The sequence below is a fragment of the Perognathus longimembris genome, chromosome 1 (assembly GCF_023159225.1).
Source record: "Perognathus longimembris pacificus isolate PPM17 chromosome 1, ASM2315922v1, whole genome shotgun sequence".
NCBI classification, from domain to species: domain Eukaryota; kingdom Metazoa; phylum Chordata; class Mammalia; order Rodentia; family Heteromyidae; genus Perognathus; species Perognathus longimembris.
The window spans coordinates 94,903,392-94,928,065 of NC_063161.1; the positions used below are offsets into that span (position 1 = coordinate 94,903,392).

General features: G+C 36.6%; 1 protein-coding gene across 1 annotated transcript in view; it reads right to left on the minus strand.

Annotated features, from left to right (window-relative positions):
* The window catches only part of Tmc1 (transmembrane channel like 1), a 136,207-nt gene that overhangs the window by 58,905 nt on the left and 52,628 nt on the right, over nt 1–24,674 (minus strand). The window contains exons 7-9 of the mRNA XM_048351722.1: nt 13,352–13,442; nt 11,060–11,141; nt 1,855–1,961 (exon numbers count right to left, since the gene is read on the minus strand). Coding sequence (XP_048207679.1) covers nt 1,855–1,961; nt 11,060–11,141; nt 13,352–13,442 — 280 coding nt within the window. The remainder of the gene's footprint in view (nt 1–1,854; nt 1,962–11,059; nt 11,142–13,351; nt 13,443–24,674) is intronic.

The following is a 24,674-nucleotide window of genomic DNA, read 5'->3' on the forward strand; positions in this document are numbered from 1 at the left end:
GGATCATGGATTTAATTTCAGTAAGTCCAGCACTGGTGGTCCACGCTGTAATCATAACTACTAAAGAGGCTAAAATCTGATGATCATAGTTTGAAACCAGCCAAGGTAGGAAAGTCATGACTCTTAGTTCCAGTTAACCACCAAAAAGCCAGAAGTGGAGGTGTGGCTCAAGTGGTAATAGATAAGCCTTCAGCAAAAAAATAAAATAAAATAAAATAAAATAAAAAACTAAAGGACAAAATTCAAGTACTGAATTCAAGCTCCAGCATGGGGACAAAATAAATTAAATAAATAAACAATAAGTAACTCACTCTGAGACTCAGTAAATCACAAAATTGTTGTATGACTTGCTTACCATATGTATTAAATGTTAAATTGGGGATTGAAAACTTCTACAATGTATATCTTACATTTGTTGTAAGGCTCTGTATGTAAAGAAAGGGAAAATGAATTGCATTATCCAAGCTATTATCTTTTTGTAACTATTAAGGCATTAGTATAATGCTAAGGAAGAGGCTTAGTACAGAAACTGTCACTGAATTTAGGCTATAAAGGTAGAAAAGTTTATTGTTGATAATGTTGTATTGAGAAAATTCAACAAAAATACTGCCACTTGAATAAGTCCTTTGTTAATTAAATAAAATCTGACCCAACTCAGATATGGTAAGCCCCTAAAGAGATCAGAGTCATTTAACTTCTTGTCCACCAAGGTCACACTCAACATGGCATTTTGATCTCACTTAACCTCATCCACATCAGCTGAAGGCTGTGCCTTCTTCAGTCTGGACACTTAGCCCATTTTACTTTCTGAATTGGGTAAGAGACCCTATTCTATTGCAACCCATTAAAACTGTGGGAGGGTATGTAAGGCAGGGAGGTATTGTACCTGAAAAATACTGTTCGTTTTATGTTTCTTCCATTTAGAAAAGCTAGATGCCTTGAATTTTACTAAGAAGTTTTACTTTTAAAATAAACCTAATTAACCACAACTCACAAGGTGTCAAAGCCTTTCATAAGCATTGGGACATAGATCACTTTGAGAGTCTCCTGGGAGACACTAACTTTTCCACTTAAAAATGTGCACTTAAAAGGGAAAACAATGACTTCAACTCAAATTTTGTGATTAAATATCAGCTTGAATTTATATTAAAGATACAAATTTATACTAAAGATATAAATTCAAGCCAGGTGCCAACGGCTCATGCCTACACTTCTAACTACTCAAGGAGGCTGAGATCTGAGGATCACAGTTCGAAGCCAGCCCAAGCAGGTAAGGTCGTAACTCTTATGCTCAATTAAGTACCAAGTAAGCCAAAATCAGCACTGTGGTTCAAGTGGTAGAATGCTAGCCTTGAGCAAAAAATATTCAGGGACAGTAGTGTCCAGTCCCTGAATTCAAGCCCTAGGACCAGGACAAAAAAACACAAATTCAGTCTCCAAACTCACACTGAATTTATATGCTAATAACTTCATGTAACAGAACAGGCTTGTGTCTGGCAAAATTACATCTTACATATAGGACTGATTCAGATTTGAATAAAGCACTTGTTCTTGTGAGTCTTCTGAAATATTTAAAATAAAATAAATTATAAGGAAAACAGATACAAAATAAATGTAAATACCCCATTTTACATACACTTTCACAAGAGTCATGTAACTCACTGGGGAAGGCTTAGAATCTTTGGCCTGAAGGAACCACTTTGAAGGTTAAATTCACTAGAAATCCAATTCCTGCAAGAAGGGACCATAACAAGCTAATCATTCTTTCTATAAAGAGATAAAAAGCTTTTCTAGGAGAGCAGTGACATCAGAAACATTTCTCAACGTGTTTTATAAGCTGAAGTTGTATCTCACCTCAGGCAGCATGATCAGGCTGAATGTCAGGATAAAAAGAACCATATTTACTCCATACATCCATCTCAGGAAGAGGAAGTAGGAGGCCACTGATGAGCCAAACTGACCTATTACAAACAAAATAAGAAGGTTGAACGGGAGTTCAAGATAAAACTAAACTAAAACTAAAGTTGCTTCTTGGGTGAATGAATCTGCTCCCTGAAATACCTGGGCCTTTATCAGGTTAACAAGATCCTAGCCTTTTTTATTTCTCCAGGAAGATAATGTATCCATCATGAAAGAAGGATTCTTTTGTACGCTGTAGCTTCATAGAGTGAAACCTACACCTTCAGGGTCCATCTGAAGGAAAGATTATCAAATGCAATTGCTACCTGGCATAGCTTCCTTGAGTTAAGATAGGTAAGTGAGCAAGTAGATATAAAGTGATAATGACAGCATTTAGCCTATGATTAGTTATTATGAAAATTACTGCAGTTCTCTACTTCTCAGGCAAACAATGCTCTTTACAAAAAAGTTTACCACATGCCTTATAGATGGTTCTCCTGTAAAATCATTTTGAATTGTTTTTCCAAACTATTGGCACTTTAGAAAAACAATATAGAAACTGACATTCGCTTCCCACATGTTTACTATGCATTTTCTTGTAGAATTTGTCATAAATATGAAGTATAAATTCCTCCAGTGGTTGCTCCAAGAACTTGTGTTTTATTGGCAGTAATGGGGCTTGGTGCTTGCTAACTAGGCAATCTACTACTGAGCCAAACTCCCACCCCTTATTTGCACTGGTTATTTTTGTGAGTATGTGCCAGCCCTGGAGCTTGACACTCAGCGCCTGAGTGTTGTCCCTGAGCTTTTGTTTTCAAGTCTAATGCTCTACTCCTAGAGCCACAGCTCCACTTCCAGCTTTTTTGCTGGTTAATTGGAGATAAGAATCTCATGGACTTTTCCTGCCTAGGCTGGCATCCACCACAATCCTCAGATTTCAGCCTACTACATAACTAGAATTACAAGCATGAGCCCGGCATTTATTATTTTTGAGATAAGTTCTTGCTTCCTGGGCACAAACCTGGACTGTAATACACTTATTTTATCTATCCTTTTGTAGCTGAAATAACAAATGTGAGCCATTATGCCCAGTTTCTTCTGTTGAGATGAAGTCTCATGTGACTTTTCTCTCTCAAACAGCCATTTCCCCAATCTCAACATCCCAGAAGCTGAGGTAACAGGTGTATGCCACCGCACCCAGAAACTAGCTGAGAAGAGGTCTCAGATGTGTGCCTAAGCTGGCCTTAAATTGTAATTCTCCTGATTTCATCCTCCCATTTAGGAACACACACACACACACACACACACACACACACACACACACACACACACAAATGTGCCCTACAGGGAAGGTAAAGTGTAAAGTATTGACTGGGGTACTTTAGATGAGTTTGTGAAGGAAGGTATACCAGAAATGATCACATACAAGCAGAGATTTCAGGAAAAGCAACTGTGGCAGAGGAAAGGGCAAGAACCAAAACCCGGAGAAAAACAAGAATTTGGAGCTATTGAGAAACAAGAAGGCCCATGTGGTTGGAGTACAGTGAATGAAAACAGCTGGTGATAAATGGAGTTGAAGAGAGAACAAGCTACATTATGTGGGGCTTTTTGTGGCAGCATGAAAGGTGAGGGTTTTATTTTAAATCTGATGAGAAGTCACTGACCTATGTTGAGTTAAAGGGTGGGCATGGCATAGATTTTAAAGACCCTTTCAACTTTGGAGAATGTATTGGGACATAACAGGATGGAAGAAAAATCATTCTGCCAACTCACACCTATTCCAAAGATGAAAAATAAAGTGATCTGTCCAAATTTATTGTCTGAGGAAATTCTCAACTCTTAAAGCTAAGAATTCAAGAAGAGCCTCCTGTTCAGTCTCCTCTTCATGACCAATATAGTTCTATAGACCTCTGGCTTTGAGATCATCTGAGGAAACATTTCCACTGCATGTGGCAGGAATTCCAACCTCTACATACTAACATGAAGCTGACCACACAGGCGAGTAATACCTGCATTTCTAGGACTTGGGTGGTTTTTTTGTGTGTTTTGCTGAGTACCATTTCCCTCATTCCCATAATACAAAGCAAGGTTCTCTTTTTTAAGGAACTTAAAAAAAAACAGATGGAACTGTAAATGGACATTTTAGTAGAAATTGACTATTGTAAAGAAGTTGTATTCAGTTCACATGACAGAGGCAGGAGGCATGCTGTATGATTTCTAAGAACATGTAGTTTTGATATAATATCCTCCCAGGTGCTGCAGCCATGTGCACTGGTCTGTGTGATGCAATTTTAAAGCATCTCTGAATGTCCTAGGACATCTGATCGCCCACCTGGCTCCCATTGATTTCATATCGATTCACGGCTGTTATCTATGTTCTCTAGTAACAACTATCAGAGGACTGCTCTGCCAGGCTCACCCATCATGTTTTATTGAAGGCAGTGGGCTTCCAGCCTGATGGTCATCTCAGTCCTTCAGTGACTGGAGGAAAGAACCACTGTCTATCTCCTGGGAGCCATGGGCATTTCTTCCCCTAAATGTTAGAGGTTTTGATACAGAGTCCAAACACAAACTTTCCTTTCTCTCCTCCCTCCAACCTTTTTGTCCTTCCTTCTTTCTTGCCCTCTCTCTTTCCTTTCTTTTCTCCCTTCCTCCTTCTTTTCATTCTTTCCTTCATGTGGTTTTGCTTTCCTAACTATCCCCATGGCCCCCATTCTCTCTCAGTCCTCATATACAACCCCTGGGAAAATGACATATTGACTATAGTTTTCAAAAACACCTAAATGCATAAAAGAGAAGCAAAATAAGATATTTCAGAAAGTATATTATTTTCCTTCAACACATATATGCATTATGGAAAAACAAATACTTTAGAGTCTAAAGTTTTCAAACTCCAATTTGAGAACTTCATAGTAAATTCAAAACTATTATGTTGAAAACACATTCTTATGTCCAAGTGTACGTTTTTTGTCTTTTACCATTCAGTGTGTTTACCTGTAGATTTGTAGGCACTTTCTAGTTCTAACAAATGAGGGAAGCCATGCAGCCTATGTTTCTCTGAGTCTGGCTTACTTTGCTTAATATACTTTTTTCTAAATCTTTCCATTTTCATATGAATGGCATGATATCCTTCTTTCTGATGGGAGCATAGAATTTCATTGTGTATATAAACCACATTTTCTTGATTCACTCGTCCACGGAGGGGCATCTGGGCCGATTCCATGTCTTGGCTATGGTAAACAATGCTACAATGAACATCGTTGTGCTAATAGATTGTGTGGCCTTGTTTTCAGTCTATTGGATAAATGCTCAAGAGTAAAATTTCTGGGTCATAGGGAAGCTCTATGTTTAGTGTTTTAAGAAACTTCCATACTTCTTTCCAGAGTGGTTAAACAAATTTATACTCCCACCAATACTGTATTAAAGTTATCTTTTGGCCACATCCCTACCAGTATCTGTTATTGTTAGTTTTCTTGATAATAAACACTGTAACTAGGGTGAGGTGAAATCTCAATGCTCTTTGGATTTGCATTTTATTTATGGCCAGAGATGTTCAACATTTCTTCATGTGTCTATTGGCCATTCTAACTTCTTCTGAGAATTCTCTTTTTAAGTTTTTAGCGCATTTATTAACTGAGTTGTTGTTTCTTTGAGGAGTATATTTTAGGTATGAGGCCCTTGTCTGATGCATAACTGGTAAACCATCTTTTTCCATTCTGTGAGCTTTCTATTTATCTTGTTAGCTATGTCCTTTGCCATGCAGAAGCTCTTCAGTTGCAACCCCATTTATCTAATTTTTACAATGTGACCAAAGGAGGATATTCTTAGGAGAAGATCACAAAGGTTCGATAGCTGATATGATCATATAAAATGTTTATCAAAATCAACTCCAAGAAATGGAAACAAGAGGTTTTATGTTACTTTGCTTCTTGATTTCTTTTTCTCCTTTGTCACTTTTTTTTAAAATTTCTGTACCTTTTGTCTTGTATGTAAGTTTATCTATTTGGGAGAGAGTAAATGGGGAGAACAAAAAATGGCAGGACAAAGAGTGGACAACTGCAGAAGTGATACTCACTAGATACTACTTGAAAATGAACTATATAATTTGTGGGGGAGGGGGCCAGGAGGGAAAATCTGGGAGAAAATGAGGGAAGAGGTGACACTGTTCAGAAAAAAATGAACTCATTTCCCAAGTTATGTAACTGTCACCCTCTGTACATCAACTTTACAATAACAACAAAATTGAAAAAAAGAAAGTATATCCTTTACAGAAACCTAAATGTAAAGAAAATGAATTTTAGTGAAGTAGATTTCATAAGAACTATACAATGATTTTAGAAAAGACTCAGAAACCGCTCAGACAGACTAAGAAACCCAGAGGGCAGTGTTCTGTCCACATTGGAACTGCAGTGGCAGAGAGGAAAGGGCAAGAGAAAACAAACAATTCAAACCAGATAAAATGAACCCACCAGTTGGCATCAAAGCTCCAGGGGACCTTACCCTGTATCAACACAAATGTCCCATTTATTCTAGCAGTTCTATCCTACAGGAGGTTGTAGACCAAAGCTAGTGTTCAGTGACAAGAAAAACTTCTGTGCAGTTTAGCTGAGGACATAAGAGATGAGACAGATAATTTGGCTTATGTGTCTCAAATAACACTGACATACTTCAATAAAAAAATGACTGGTAATAATTAATAGCCAGAATATCTGAACAGTCAGTGAGGTGTACTAAGAAATGTACCAGCACCCAATTTGCTGCTACTGGAATCTGGTGAGCTTAGGTGGTGCCAATCCCACTCTACAATTCAGCAATCAGATCTTAAACATAGCAGTTGGCAGAACCATAAGTTAATAGCTTTCTCATAATAAATCTGCTTCAGACATCTATTTGATATCTGTGCATTCACTTATTTAAGCATCATCAGATCCCTATCAAGTGGGAACTCTTTTGCTCCCATTTTATAAAAGCTTAGGACTATGAGTTACATAGTTGGTTAAAAAAAAAATGGAACCAAGGTTCTAGATCAAGCAGCCTTCATCTACAGGTCTTTAAATTTAAAACTAGTTCACTATTAACCACTATCTTACAGCCTCTTCAGGTAAAATTATAGATCATATTTTAAACAATATTATGGACCAAATAAATATGGAATAAATGTGTGCATGTCTGAAAGGATATTGTTAGATAATCCATCAGACAGCTAACACTACTCAAAATCACAACTTAAACAGTACCTAAAATAGCCAATTCTTTTTCTCTGTAATCCAACTGATAAGTAATGCTGTGATAAATTATTAATGTGTTAAGTCTTTGATATGTGTTAAAGTGAGAATTAAGTATAGGCATATTCGTGTCATGAGTTTTTTTGTGTTTCTGTCAAATTAAGATTAACGTTTATCTCTGCCTCTGGTTATTTATTATTCAGACAATGTAATTTGATATATAATTTCCTTTTGAACATATACGTAATAGGACCAGCAGATAAGTATGGGTGTTTCTGAATTGGGAAAGACCAAATAAATGACCTGCTGTATGAGTATAACATAAGTACCATTACATTAAGCTAGAATATGAAGCACAATTTTTAACCAATGAGTCTAGAGGTGGAAAGTTAAATGGGACAACTTTGATTTGCATCTCCTGGAGGCCCTGGGTCAGGATCCAAACACGAGACTTAAGCTCTGTGCCCTGGATTGCCTATCTGAAGCTATCTGAAGCCTGAAAAATAAATCAGTCACATCATTTTTTTTTGGTGGGGGGTGGGGGATTGTATTTTACCTTCATTTTGAAAGACATTCAATTATTCACTGAAAGTAAATAGTAATGTCAGTATTGCAGTGTCCGGGTTTTTAGCCCCCCGCCTCGCACTCTCCCAACCCGCAGGAGAGACGGGGAAGGCATGCCCCGACTGGACAAGCCAAGAAAGGAGAAGGGTCAGCACACTGCCCACACCCAGCCCTCCCTCACTGGAGGACAATCAGACTGGCATGGGAGTCAAGTCAACACAAGATCTCGTTTATTGGGGAAGTACGTGCCACTAATATAAGGCACAGGAGCCAATCAGGTCTAAGATCAGCAGGAAGGGGAGGGGTGTGCACCTATCTAGGAACTGTAAGGGGAGGCATGAGCTATCAATCAAGGCTGCAAGAGCTGGGGTGTCACAGCCCACAGAACTGCCTCCAGATTATAACCAAAGACACTTGTAGCAGCTTCGTGTTGTTGATAGGCGCCGCCATCTTAGCCACACGTGGCCCCAAGACTGAGAAACAGGCAGGGCCAGCTAGTTGACTTCCAGGTGTGCCCCACATTGCAGTTTTTAAGGGATTTTTTTCTGACAAAATACACATTGCAGTATGGTTAAAAGGGGTTGCAATGAGGGTGTGGCTTGCATTTGGCTCTGACTCCTTTACAAGGCCTGCATCAATACCTCCTGGCATTTCGAGGGGATGTAGAGTTCACAGTATATTCAGTGGCAGGAATCAGGAATGATATTTTTAATGGAAGAAAAATCACGAGCTGTCGGGTGAATTTCTGATCCACGTTAGTTAAAGGATCCATATCTTACTGCAAACACCATGGTAATGGCATGAGTTTCAGACTCGGGCTTGAACTCTTCTCATCATTCCAATTATTAGTCATGTCTTTGGTAAAATCAGTGAAGACTAGTCAGTTGAGGCTCTACTAAAAATATTTTCTAAGTATTAACTTACAAATTGGGTAGAAAGTATAGGCATGTGAAGTAGATGAATATGAGTGAGGTACTGGTGCCTCTCTTTGGAACATACCATTTACCACAATACATAATAATTTTCTCTGCTCAGGGTTTATATTTTATGACCTGTATTCCCCATCCAACATATACAAATTAACACATTTGGATACATAATTAATGAAATCAGAACTTTGCCTCTCTAAAACAACAGCAACAGTGCTTAAAAACATATCTAGGACATGGGCATCTTTCAGAGAGCATTCATTCAGGTAATTAACCAATAATGCCAAGACCATTCTAAAGATTAGTTATATCTAAAATGATTATGGAATTCAACTTGAATATGCTTTTTCTGAACCTTTATATGAGTTCAATGGCCATTTTAAGGTATTAATACAAGTTTTATAATTAGATGTATCTTACATATAAGACACATTTATCTAATTTTATTTTGAAAATAATTTAAGAAGTGATTAATTATATATACTATCAGTATGAATTTGTTTTCCCTGAAAATTTTTCAATAATTTTCCCTAAAAAGTAGAAAAATTTTAACTATACATCTAAAACTGATGATAAATTTATAATATCATAAATTTTAAGCCTAAAAATGACTTTGTATAGTACATAATCAATCTTCTAGAACCATATGAAGCCTTAAATGTAGAAAGAGAGACCCAGAAGTTAAAAAAGATTATCCAGAGGATAGAGCAATGGGAAATAAAAAGGCTCAACCCTTTAAAAACTCATTCTATGTCCCATTGCTTTTCATTTTCCATTCATTTCAGCTTCAAAGACCATCAAAATTTGTGCTTTCCTAGCTCTGGCAGAATGGTTCCTAAATAATGACCATTCCACTCCAATGACTCTGTTCCTCAACATATTTCATACTTTCTACCTAGCATGATGGTCCAAAAGATGTTATCTACTTACGATTGTCACTGATATTTTAGTACATTTTAATCATAATGAAGTATGAAATATATTATGAAATAACTCATTAAAAATATAAACTCTTGAGCTACACATAATCCTAGCTAGTCAGGTGGCTGAGACCTGAGGATCATAGTTTCAAGTCAGTCCAGGCAAGAAATAACACTGGTGGTTATTTCCAGTTAACCACCAAAAAGCCAGAAGTGGGGCTGTAGCTCAAGCGAAAGAACACTATTCTTGAGTGTAAAAGCTCAGAGCTATGCGCAGGCCCTGAATTCAAGTCCCAGGACACACACACACACACACACACACACACACACACACACACACACACAGTGTAAACATTTGAGACAATAGGAACTCATTCCCCAAGTAAGAACATTTATCAAGGAAACGTGAATGACTAATACCAATGAGCTGGTACAAATACAAAGCATGCTTTAAATGCTTAGAAATCTTCAATATAGCCAAAAGCTACATAGGCTTGAACCCAGACAAACTATTTCTATCCACTACTAGCTATTCCAAGACAGTTATTTAGCCAGGACTAGACTTTAGAGAAGTAAATGTATGCATTGCACATTTAATAAAATCCATAGAATATTTGGTTCATGGTAGTACTTCATAAATGATGTTTGTGGTCATGGTTGATAAACAGAAAATAAGGATCAATTATTCACAAATGAAGGAAAGAATTATTAACAGCGAAGAAGGTAAGAGAACCCACTCAAATAATAAGTTACATAAGGAAAGTAAAATAACACACATTTTCATCATTTTCTAGTTTGGCTGTTCAAATATATTGGAGGAAGAACTTAGCTAAATGAAGGAATTTTTTAGTAGCTCTACAGATTTCTCAGGATACACCTCATACAGATCAAGATTCAACCCATCAACTCTCAAGTTTATAAACAAAAGCCCACAAACAATTGGTTCAAAATCAAACAGCTAATCTTTAACAAACCAAGAACAAAATCCAAAATTCTATCCACATTTATTTGACCACGATCTTAAAGTTCTACAGGGTCTTCTATTCCTCACTCCTTCTCAGAGTAACATATTTCAGCTATAGTACTGAATCCTGATGGTTTCATGATGTCTTTTCTTTTCTTTTATGGTTAAATGTTTCTTTATTTCCTAGAATAGAACCATTTGGGGAATGTGCAAATCTCCTAACCCTCATGTTTGCCCAAAGCAAGAAGAGCCAGCAATCATGGATGGAAAAGCTTTGAAAATGAGAAAAAATAAACCTTTGCTACTTATAAGTTGATTGTTTTTGGCATTTTGTCACAAGAACAGACAACTAACTAAAAGACAGAATTTCTCAGTAACAAAAAAAGAATAACTGAGGTTTTTTTTGGGAGGGTTGTGTTTTTCATTTTATGTTTTTGTTTGCTTGTTTGTTTGTTCCTTTAGTCCAAAGTCCAGAAACTGAGAAAGGTAACTGATAAGCTCCTGAGTTATCTATCCAGAACAGCTTTCCTTGTATCTTGGAATAAGATGAGCACTTACTTTCAATTGCCTTGATTTTGTTTTCCCATGGAACACAAGCAGCTTTGAAGTTCTCAAAATCACGGAGAAATTTGGCCCATTTCTGGAAAGGAAGTAAAACAGCCAAGCTCAATCTCTTGATTTGTCAAGACATTTATCCATATCACAAAAAGACATAACCATGAGTTTTGAGATATTTCTGTCACCAATATTACTTTTTCGTGAAAATAGAAATGAGTAAGTTTCATATGCCTACATATTTTCCACCATCCTCAGACTAACCTAATTCAAAATCCTGTTTATTGCCAGGCATGGTGGTTCAAACTTGTAATCCCAGATAGTTGGGAGATTGAAGAAAGAGAATTACAAAGTAGGATTCCAAGTTTTGGGTCAGTTGAAGCAACACTACTTCAAAAAACATTGTTCAAGAATATGTATTGAGGGCTGGGGATACGGCCTAGTGGCAAGAGTGCCTGTCTCATATACATGAGGCCCTGGGTTCGATTCCCCAGCACCACATATACAGAAAATGGCCAGAAGTGGCGCTGTGGCTCAAGTGGCAGAGTGCTAGCCTTGAGCAAAAAGAAGCCAGGGACAGTGCTCAGGCCCTGAGTCCAAGCCCCAGGACTGGCCAAAAAAAAAAAAAAAAAAAAAAAGAATATGTATTGAGGCTGGGAATATGGCCTAGTGGCAAGAGAGCTTGCCTCATATACATGAAGCCCTGGATTCGATTCCCCAGCACCACATATATAGAAAATGGCCAGAAGTGGCACCGTGGCTCAAGTGGCAGAGTGCTAACCTTGAGCAAAAAGCCAGGGACATTGCTCAGGCCCTGAGTCCAAGCCCCAGGACTGGTCAAAAAAATATATATATATATATGTATATATGTATATATATACATATATATATATATTGCCCCCTGTTTTAGAGAAAATGCTGACTGCTCAAAAATATCTGCTACCAAGCAGTAAGAAAATAGGAATTAGAACATACCCTATGTTTAACTAATATTCACTTCATGGAGTAAATGATGAAATATAAATGAGATACAGTTCCTGCCTGGAAGGCTCTAGGTCATTTCAATTCAAGATGCTCACTTAGTTCTATAACATTCTGAGAAGGCAAAGCAATCATCTAAATGGAAAGGCACAGTATTACAGGAGATCATGATAAGGCTAATAAATTAGTTTTACAATAGGTATTTCTTCCTTTAATCTCCACAATGTTGCATTATCCATCATAAAGGGGACCACTAGGAAGAATGGGAATGGGGTAATGTGTATAGGTGTATATTATCCTGGGCAGGGGGTGTGCAAGTGGGGTTAGAGGGGAGGAGGGGAGGTGGTTGACAGCAAAATAGGTTGATAGCAAAATAGGGCCTAAATAATAATATAAGTCTGAAATTCACTGAAGTGGCTACAAGATGAAATGGTCAAAATGTCCACTTATAACAAAATAAATAACTGAACTAATTATGGCAACCAAAGAAATACAACAGATCAATAAAATGGACTTTAATTCCTGTTTACTAGTTGAATCTCATGGTGCTAATCATAGGACAAAGAATTGAAAAAATATAAAGGCTATGACTCTACTTGTTTAATCTGTAAGTAGCAAACAACATTAATTTATTATGTGTGAATACAAATATATAAAATATATATGGAAATTGAGGTCTATGCACTTCAGTCATAAAACTTTACCTTCATAGATTATATCTCACTTATAGTTGATATATATCACTTCTAAACAATGAATTACACCTGTGCATCATCTTTTATTATAGGGGAACTAAATATAGCTTAATACAACAATTCTGTTCCTGGCTTGCCACATAGTAAGTACATATAAGTGCATATAATTGTTAGTTTCTTTTCTTTATTTCCTCAATCTGTATTTCTACCTGCACTTCATTTATGTTTTCTTATTTTCTATCCAACATATAGCTGATGCTCATGACAAGACCAAGTTTTTTGGCCCTACTACATGTAGGCATTCTGAGAAAGAAACCTTGACCAGAATCCCTTAGCTTCTAGAGCTCAGGGCACACAGTCTTTTGCATTTTGGACCTGATAAAATCATGCAAGTCTGTCTGTTGGTGTACATCAACTTAATTTTTAAATTTTTCTTTTCTCTACAGTTGATTTTTAATTGCCTCTCCACGAATTTTAATATGCAGATTCACTGCATATATACTTATGTGTCTGTGCATACAAGAGGTTTGGGGTTTTTTGTTCTTGTTCTAAACACAGTGTTCTGTCTTTTGGGGAGTCAATATAACTAGACTCCAGACCAATTTGTGAAAATACCTACCTTGGCCATCATCATCTTAAATGCAAACCACTTTTTTCCTTGTCCTTTCCCAAGAGCCCCTTCGTTTTCACTCACAAATTTTTTTGCTTCCCTGAGGAAAGAAATCTGAGTAAGAGGCAGGAAGAAGTGGGTTGCAATTAGTAGACTAGAAACTTCTACTGCATGTTTAAATTTTCAATTCTAGCAAAGAAGAGCAAGGTATTTTAGTCCCCAATATTAGTCATCTAGAGCCATCAAAAAATAAGGAATTTATGCTAAGTGTCAAAAATAGAGAATCCGGCTGGGGATATAGCCTAGTGGCAAGAGTGCCTGCCTCGGATACCTGAGGCCCTAGGTTCGATTCCCCAGCACCACATATACAGAAAACGGCCAGAAGCGGCGCTGTGGCTCAAGTGGCAGAGTGCTAGCCTTGAGCGGGAAGAAGCCAGGGACAGTGCTCAGGCCCTGAGTCCAAGGCCCAGGACTGGCCAAAAAAAAAAAAAAAAATAGAGAATCCTAGTCTTTCTCATGTCTGCTACATGTAAAGTTAAATCTAGTTAAAGTTTAAGTTTATTTTGGATCCTGGCAATTAGAATGTTTATTTTTAAAATACTTTCCTTCCCTTAAAAATCTTTTATAAAAATGAGAGTTAGTTTAGGACACACTGACATAGAATACATTTATGGCCTCGGTATTTAATCCCATAAAGGCAAGTATGGCTTAAAGCAGAAAAGTCATACTACAAAGCAAATGGGGTTTTAAAAAATGAGGAAAATGATTTTTTTCTTTGTCTTCATGTTCAAAATGGGCATTATTTTTGAACTAGGAATTGAATCTATCTCCTTATGCATACTAAGCAAGCATTCTACCACTTGAAACCTGGCCCCTAACCTTTTTGTTTTTATTTTATTCCATAGGTGGATGAAGAAGCATCATTTTCCCTGGTGTTAGCCAAACCTGTAGGTGAGTGTTGCTTTTGAATCATTGTGGACCATAACATACTATTGTCATGGATATTTAGTAATTATGTACACAAAAATTATTCACCAGTCTTTCATCGTTTAAGGTTTAGGTTGTGTTTTATTAAGGCTTTTATGTATATCTTCAGTGGAGAGGCTTTGAGCATTCCTAGGTCCATGAAACTTCCACAACATTATACCTGAAGAGCCATCCTCAGAATTGAATTGTCTTTCATATTATGACAGAGAAATTCATATGCTCCTTTCTACTAAGTACAGCATATGATCTTCAGCTTATCAGAAAAGAAAAGTCCATGACAACTCTATTTTAAAGTAATTTTCACAGAACAGACAGCAACTAAAAGCAACTGTGCTCCAGTTAATACTGATAGACCAAATAACCATAGGCTTTGTGGTTTAAATAAAAACAGACATTTACTTTCAGAGTGAAAAGAAATACACATTACCAAGTCCCAGTTTCCCTGATAGCAAATTTCTTAACCAGAAGACATCTTCTGTACAACTAGAAAGAAGTTACAAAAAGAAATTGCACAATATGGAGATTAATATTACTCAGTACACTTCACACTAAAACCCATGACAAATACCAGAAAGCAAGAAAATAAATTACAGAGTCACTCAAAAACTACAAAGCAAGAAAACATCTATGTTTTGTCCTGTAGTAAATCCACTTTTCCACTCATGTCTATTTATCCATTTAAAGAGACTTTATTCCATGGCTAAAATGAAACAGACCTTTTGTGGCTAAACTTTGAATATCTATGGGCCCCACACCATTCAAAAATTAGACTGAAAAAAATGTGTGTCATCCCCTTGAACTTCCTGCCAACATTGTAATCTGGTCTCTGGGTCTCAGACCTCAAACAAGCCTGGCACAATGTGCACTGCTCTTGGAGCTGTAACCCCAGCTCTGGGGATAAATAATTGAGTGAGGTCTATTTAATGACAATAATACCTGGACTCATCATTCATTTATCAACCTCTTGTGTTGGTAATTAGAATAATAAAGTTCCGTGGGCTTTCAAGAATGCTTTCACAGTTAAATGAAGGAGAATGCTTTGGCGTAACTTACAAAATAGATAATTTACCCATAACATATGATACAAGCCTGACTGCACAGAAGAGTTAGGACATACTGCCTCTGACACATTCTCATCCCAGGAAACACGTTCCTCTCTGTGTTAGGTTAAGCTGACTTTCCTCTCCTCATGTTTTCAATTTGATACAATAATTGAGCAACCTATTTATTGCTCAGAAATAAACAGAAACCATGTCAAAACTGGTGTTTAGAGCAACTATAAAAAGCAACTATAATCAAAACGTGTATTCATGAACATTTCTCCCAGTAAAGAAATTAGAAGAATAAAAAGTCTCTTTTTACTGATACTGCCAATAATAAAAAGAATTAACCTATAGCCTAAAGAACTCTAATTTCTCCTGATATATTGCTGAATAACAGAAAGACACAGAAATTACCAAGCTACACTAGGGATGTGCCTTGGTTGTAGAATGCCTACCAAGTCTGAGATCCTGGGTTTGATAACTAGCACAAGCAAAAGAATACCAGTGTGTGTGTGTGTGTGTGTGTGTGTGTGTGTGTAAAAAGCTGCATATATACATATATATTTAAGCTATTATATAGGCAGGTGAAAGCTATGCTAATATTTACAAAACTCCATAATTAGTTCATAATTTGATACTCAACACAAGCAAAAAATACCTATGTGTGTATATGTGTATATGTATATATGTATATAGGTAAAAAAGCTGCATATATATGCATGTGTATGCATATATGTGTGTATATATATATATATATATAATCAATTACATATACAGGTAAAAAGCTATGCTAGTATATACAGAACTCCATAATTAGTCAGGCAAAATTAAATTATCTTGTACTGATTTAAAGCATGTGCTGTTTAAAGGGTTGCTGATGGCAGTACTTTCAATGGTTATAATGCCCAGTAGGTTCATCTATAAAATTGGGGGTGATCATGTAGCTACTCTGGAAGGCTTTCCTATACTGAAATGGGCAGCAAGTATATAGCTATTTGGCTTAGAATATGATAAACAGCGAAAGCATAAAAAATAGTACTTATCATTAAGAACAGTTGTGCTAATAGGTTAGTTTTTGTTCTAGTTTCCTAGTGGTTACTAGCATGTGTTGCCATGTTACCAAAGCGAATTTCAACACTTCTAATGGAACTAACACAGTGAGAAGGCCGAATGACTGGATAACAATTGAGACTGGGCTACTGACTGCTGGTACCTTCAAATCACCGCAGTCTTATAAAAAAAATTAGAAAGTTTAAGTCTTCTCCATGCTAAATCACTTAAGTCATAATCTCGAGGAGTATGATATGAGTACCAATTTTTGTAAGTTTCCAATTTCACTCCAATGTGCAACAAGTCAGAAACAAAATTTCTTGGAGTACTAAATTTAAGAGATCAAGCAACTGTCAGAGGGTTGCACTAAAATAACCCACTCTATCACATATAATTGTTTTCATATCCCCTCTGAATGCCAGTACTATACATATTCCAAAATATGTTAATTGTCTTTGTAAATAACTTTATTTTTATATCCCTAGTGCAGCTTTTATCTTACTTGGTAAAGAAGCAAAAATAAGTTGCACATGCATTTAACCTCTTGGCTTGTATTTGTATAATATATATGTATATATATATAAATATATTTCCTTTTAGATAATATTATTCACAGATGACATGTATGTAGGCTACCAAGGCTTCCAAAAATTTTGATATTAGCAAACATTACAGTAATCAGTATTTATAAAGAATTCCTCCTCCTCCTCCTCCTCCTCCTCCTCCTCCTGCTCCTCCTCCTCCTCCTCCTTCTCCTCCCTCTCTTCCTCCTCCTTTTTCTTTTTGTCAATTGTAGAGTTTGAACTCTGAGCCTGGGCACTGTCCCTGAGCATTTCAGCTCAAGGCTACCACTCTATCACTTGAGCTACTTCTGATTTTCTGGTGGTTAACTGGAAATAAAAGTCTCACAGACTTTCCTGCTGGGCTGGCTGAACCTTGATCCTTCAAATCTCAGCCTCCTGAGTAACTAGGATTACAGGCGTGAGCCACCAGCACCTGGTTTATAAAGGATACTTAAGGCAATTGTTTCACTAGCTCCAATGCTGTGCATGGAGCTACTATATTAAAGCCAGAACTTGAGACTGGTGAATAGCTGAATCCCAACTTGAGCAAGCCAAATTTGTATTCAACTCAAAGTCCCTACCCTTGGAAATATTTCAGACTTAGGATACCTTCTTTGGTCCCTGGGGCTCTAAACAGTGTTAATTTTCATGGCTGGCTTAAATGTCAAATAAAAACTAAAACACATTTTAATCACACCCTGAAGGTCAGTCAGGCATCCCAAGGTAATTTTAGATATATTAAGTGGGGGAAACAAACTAACTAAAGAACTGGGCTTCAGGGGTTTAATATATTAAAAACAAAAACAACAACAAACAAAAACTAGATTCTTTCTCTGCTCACTAATTATTTCCTAATTCTACTCTGTACCATCTCTACTGAAAATTCAATTTATGCTTTTAAAAGTACGTTATACAGGACGTGGAGCTGTGGCTCAGGCAGCAGAACACTGGCCTGGAGCAAAAGAGCTCTGGCAACTAACTCCTTTGTACAACCACTTAAATATAATATAAATAAAATAAGGTAATTTATGGAATTAAACAAACATCCTTTATGTTACAGTAGCATTGAAGAGAAGATCATACTAAAAATCTTCTGCTAAGTTTTAAATATTGAACATAGCACAAACTGGCTTTCCTTCGTTAAAGGACAAAAAAAATCGAAGATTGTACTATTAGTGACAACTGAGGGATGACAGAATACAGCATCTCTGAAAATGTCACTTATGTATGATGCCATATAATAATTTCTTTAAAAAGTCAAAATATGTGCCAAAAATATTATCTATGGCTTACTTTGAACTGAAGGAAATTTATAAGGCATTCCTATTTACCTGAAAGCAGGATAGACATTTATAAAGGGGTTCCTATCAACCCTCTCCATCAAAAACAATCAGTCAAAAAAAAAAAAAAAAAAAAAAGGTGGCGGGAAGTACCAGAAGAAACTCTATTGCAAACTCTATTCACCAGCATTTATCTTCCATTTGTTTACCCCAAGTATTTGCCCAGTACAGAAAGCCTCAAAGGTTCTTTTGGCTTTGTCTTGTTATTTTTCTTAAAATGTATTGTTCTTCTCTTAGGATTCTATGTAAGCCCAGCTTGAAGCCACTCTAACAAATTAATCATCACTGCCTGTTCTGTACAAGCACCATGCCCACGGTAATAAATTTCTACCTGTTTTTCCCCTGGCTAATCTGTTTTTCATTAGTCTAACTTACAGATCCTCAGCCAAGAAACCTAAAATGAAAGGAAAATGAGTTTTTCCACCTCTTACATATTGTGTAACCAAATTACCATAATGAATTCTTTCTTGGTTTAACATGCTACATGATGCAAATGTATAAATCTCTCATTAGAAATCCTTTGTAAGTTTTATTAACAGGATTGTATGTTTTATTTATTTGGTTGCCTTTTGTTTTTATGACTATATTTAGCGCAGAATACCAGTACTACTACTGAAGGAGAGGCAGTATGGGAGGCTATAAGGTACTAGGCCATGTCTGTATATATTCAGAAGCTCCCCAGTCTGCTATTAAAACTTATTTAGCTCAAGGCTAATGCCCAAAGCTACCACTTGAGCCACACAGTTCTACTTCTGGGTTTTTGTTTGTTTGGGGATTTTTTTGGCATCTGTGATTAATTGGAAATAAGAGTCTTATAGACTTTCATACCCAAGCTGACTTTGAACTGAAATCCTCAGATCTCATCATCCTGTGGAGCTACGATTATAGGCTTAAATCACCTAGCTGGCTGTATTATTTACTAAAAACAAACAAAAATCCTCTTGATGATCCTTGGAGGCTGCATGTAAAAACAAAACAAGCAAAAAGTTCTTAATCACCAAAGACCTGAAAATGGTAGTGTTTCCTCTCCCACTCACAATGACATTATTTTCAGAAGTAGTTAAACATAGCAGAAATTGTATGGATATTGTACCTAACTCTAAGAAGAACCCTTCAAATATTCTAGTCAAGACACAGATGAGTGTATTTCTATCATTTTTCACTTTCCCTTTTATTTGGTCATAATTTCCATAGCACTTACTAAAGTGTGTTTTGGGTTCTTAAAATTATATTCAGTGTTTAGGAGCAATGAATGTATAGATCATATTATGCCATTTAAACTCCACCAAAAAAAAAAAAGGACTGCCATACAGCAGTGTAAAGCACCCTAGCACCTTAGAGAGAAAGAAAAGGACAATGGAAGCTTTAAGAATATTTGAAGACATTGAACACATTGTAGATAATAGTTACACTGATATTATGGGACTTGAAGAATTTGCGTAGGCAGAGAAAGCCATTCCAGGCATCGAGTCTGCAGGAATTTCTCTAACAAAGCAAGTATTTCTACCATGAGTTGCACACACATTATCTATACACTTAGATACATTAACAATTAAATTCTTTGCAAGGCCATGTAGGCTCAGTAAACATAATGTGTTCATTTTGCTTGGCTCATGTGCACTCAAAGAAAAGACCTTTTAATAAATTATGAATAGTAGGAAGCAGAGGAATTCTCAAGGTGCTGCTTCTAAGTGAGAAAAACATGCTGCTTTAGAAGTTTGTTAACTCTGTTTTTACATAATGCATACCTCTTCATATGTGTACCCTTTACAGAATCCTAAGTAGTATGAAGTTTTTGAAACTGTGCAGATTTAAGAATGCTAAGTGCAAATTGTTCTGACAGAAACTTTGCCTTTTCTATTGGAATTGTGTGTTCTCCCTTTTGACTCATGAAGAGCAGGAAATTTACAATTTATTTAAATTTATGGCAAGTCAAGCATTGCTGCAAATAATCGGACTTAAATCGACTTAAATCTCAAAATTCCGGTGTCCTTTCAAACCTAGCTCAACCCATAGAGCTGACATAGGGGGAGGCTGAGACCAGAAGAATCACATTTAGAAGCCAGCGTAGTCCAAATGTTTGCAAGACTCCCTTCTGAACCAGTAGATGAACACAGTCGTGAATGCCTGCTAAACCACCTGTGTGGATGGCTAGGATCAGGAGAAGTGTGCTCCAGGGTAGGCCAGGTATCAAAGTTTTCAAGTGAATATAAGAATCTAGTTGTGATGGTGCATGCTATTCTCCTAGCTACTGTAGAAAGTGTAAACAACGAGAATCAAGGTCCAGATAAAGACCTAGGGCTGGGCGACAATGATGGCTCACGCCTGTAATCCTAGCTACTCTGGAGGCTGAGATCTGAGGATGATGGTTCAAAGCAAGAAGGAAAATCCTGGGCTGGGGATATGGCCTAGTGGCAAGAGTGCCTGCCTCATATACATGAGGCCCTGGATTCGATTCCCCAGCACCACATATACAAAAAATGGCCAGAAGTGGCGCTGTGGCTCAAGTGGCAGAGTGCTAGCCTTGAGCAAAAAGAAGCCAGGGACAGTGCTCAGGCTCTGAGTCCAAGCCCCAGGACTGGCAAAAAAAAAAAAAGAAGAAGGAACATCCATGAAACTCTTATCTCCAATTAACAACCAGAAGTGGCAATGGCTCAAGTGGTAGAGAGCTAGCCTTGAGCTGAAGAGCTCAGGGACAGTACCCAGTCCCAGAGCTCAAGCCCTATGACCTACAAAAACAAAACCAAACAAACAAACAAAAAATGACCCTGGCAAGAAGCAAGAGCCTACTTCAAAATTCACCAGTGTAAATCATGGCTAGACATGTAGTTTAGGAGTAGAACATTTCCCTAAGCAATCAGGTGTCCCTAAGTTCAGACCTCAGTACAGAAAACGAAGAGAATACCAGTTTATGCACAAAGTATAAAAATTATTTTTTTCCGTTTTGTAGATATCTCAGTGCCTATGTATATACATAATTGTATATATACATATGCACATATACAAGTATATATTTAAATGTATGCATATGTATTACAAAAATATCAACACCACTGCTTTTCTTACTGACTTCTAATTAATTATGTTACTAAAACATACTCCAAACATATGTGCATTTTAATAGACTCACCATTTTCATGCTATCGTAACACACTTAATTACAACTACTCCCTTCAAAATACTACATCATTTATCATTCCTTAATTGTATATATACATATATAGATATATATATATATTCACACATATATATAATGTTTAGAAACTACATAAAGAAGAGGATTATCTTAACAATAAATAACTAACCTAAGATGGATGACATCTTCCCAAAACCTCAAGGACAAATTTCTCTAACTATTGTTAATTTTTCCATCAAGCACGCATTTGCTTCCTTCTACTGCTAATGTAGTATGTCAAATTTATTCAAAAACATTCCTGGATAATCATAAGTGATAATTAATGCATTTTTCCTTTCAATCACCTTTCAAAAATAACATTATATTTATAGTCTAATAAAATGGTGAAAATTAGCTGTTACTGGTAGCTAAAATGCAGAAGAGTGTAAGTTTAGTAATTTATTATTGAGTAAAACTTGTTGGCAAGTAGCATGCTCTGGCAAGCTGAGAAAAGGGGTTCAGTGGATGTCCTATACTGTTATATACATTAGATTACACTGTGGTGGGCTAGATGTGGGTCAGAGATGGAGCAAGGAAGTACCATGCCGAGGCCCTGGTACCATACACAACACACAATGTACACACACACCCCAAACAAAATAAAAAAATTACTAAAGAACAATAGATGACAGTAAGCCATGCCTTTATCTATTAGAAAGGAAACATTAGAATTTTCTATTTATTTATTATTGTTACCACCAATCAGCAAAAATTTTAGGAAACATCCTTGAATTTACATATATGCTCATCCTTTTGTGTTTGTTTGGTTTTTTTCTTGTGTTTTTTTTAATCCATTGTGGGGCTTGAACTCAGGGCCTGAGTGCTACCTGAGCCCCTCTACTCAAGGCTAGCACTCTACCAATTTGATCCACAGCACTACTTCTGGTTTTCTGGTGGCTATTTAGTGATAAGCGTCTAATGGACTGTCCTGTCTGGCCTGAACTACAGTGTAAGACCTTGTCTCAAACAAATAAATAAAAGATAAATAATTATTTACAATGTAGCATCTACACTACACCAATTGGCAAACACTAGACATTAAAGACTGCTTTTATGCCGCCCATTATTAGCCTTTATTGAGCTGGTCATCCCAGCCCTTAAACATCCTTTAAACATCATGTTAATGATCCTGTTATTTTGGAAATGAGTGTCCAACAACAAAAATGACACTAATATTGTCACCTACACAGGAACCATTCATCAAGTGTTTTTGATGTGCAAAGTAATCTGTAAGATTCTCGGCAAATGAGCCAAAGGTACTTTCCAGGTCCTTTATAGTTCAAAATCTATTCTGAAAGGAAGATTTACACACAATTTAAAAATGTAACACAATGCCAAACCAATCATTCAGAATCACTAATCTTTTTGTTTCCTTATGTATAAAGTTATAATAATATTCTTGGAAAAGGAAAAGTGACATGATGGTTTTAAAATAATAAGTAACATGCATTCAAAGATTACTATATGCCAGGCACTATTTTAAATGTTTTATATCTTTTGATTAAATTCTTCAACAATTCTATGTCATTGTACCCTTTTTGTTCTTAGTGAAGAAACTCAAGACAAAGGTGTTAAGAAACAATTGATATAGATTTAATAAAAGCAGAAAAGTAGATGTCAGTATTATATTTTGATATACAGATTGTCTGTTGTCTCTCCAGTCTTCAGATAAAAACAGAAAACACTGTAACTCAAATGATGCTACTGTAAGCCTTCAGAAGTAAAGGCTTATACTTGGGTTAGCTACTGGTTAAAAATACTCAAAAATGAGTCTAGCGGCACTGGTTCAGGCCTATAATCCTAGCTATTCAGGAGGCTGGGATCTGAGAATTATCTTCAAATTTAGCCTGAGTAGATACATCTGAGAGACTCTTACCTCCAATTAAACAAAAAATCAGAACAGGAGGCATAGCTTGAGTGGTAGGGTGTCTGCCGTGAGTGCAGAGCCCAAGTGAGAGTTCAAGCCCCAGTGTTGGCACGAAAATAAAATATCAAGATTCAAAATAACTGAAGTCAATGCTGGCGGGTTGTACACAGTCATAAAAACTTCTTGTGTGAAATCTCATCTCTTCACGTTATCAGGTGAAGCGTCAGCCAACTTCTGAGCAAAAGCCATGAGCAACTTAAGAACATATAATTAATAGCTTCACTGGTGGGTATTTTAAAGTTAGGTAACAAAAGAAAGAAGGAGGGAGGGAAGAGGGAGGAAGGAACTACAGATAGTGGGAGAAAAAAAGCTGTTTTACTCTCTGCTTGTAATACACACACACACACCCCTATTTGGTAAAGTACGTGAAACAGAGTGGTACTTAATTTTTTTTTTTTCTGTTCTTTAAGGCTGAACAGAGAGGCTCTCAATCCCAATTTATACCAGTGACTTTTTACTTAGAGTCAAACGTTAAAATCTGAGTCACTGGTCCTTTGAGCTACTAAATTCCTAATTACTACACTCAAGGCTATATATACTGCATGTGTGAAGCTGTACATGTAGACATTAAATCAAACAGAGATGAGCACTATTCTTCAATGACAATGGAAAGGAAGGAGGTAGCTTCCTCTCAGCTCTAGAAAGTCAAATCCTTTGCTTAAAACAATGCTGAGATCTGGTTTTTGAGCCATGTTTGGGAGTGCATTTGGATTTGCAACCATTACCTAGACCTTCTTTACCTATGTGAGAATAGTTAGGCATCTTGTAGCTTGTTATATTTTTTGCAGTGCTATAGTGATTAATACCCCCAAGGTCTCAGACATACTAGACAAGTGCTCCACTATTAGCACAGAGCTGCATCTCAGGCTCCATTAAGCATCATTTGCCCTTATACACTGGTGATGTTCATGTTCCTAGTGGTCAATGTTTTATTATATATATAATATATGTTATATGCATTATATTATATATTAATATAATATTGATATATTGCATATATATATGAAAGTCCATGAGACTCTTATTTTTGATTAACCAACAAAAAGCCAGAAGTGGAGCTGTGGCACAGGTTTTAGAGCACTAACATTGAGCAAAAAAGCCAAGGGAGGGCATGAGGCCCTGAGTTCAAGCCCCAGAACTGGCACAAACAAATAAGCAAACAAATAGCACCATTACCTAAATCTCTTTAACCTCAGAACTATAAACTGCCACTCCCAAGGCTTTATATCTTTATATCTTGGAACACT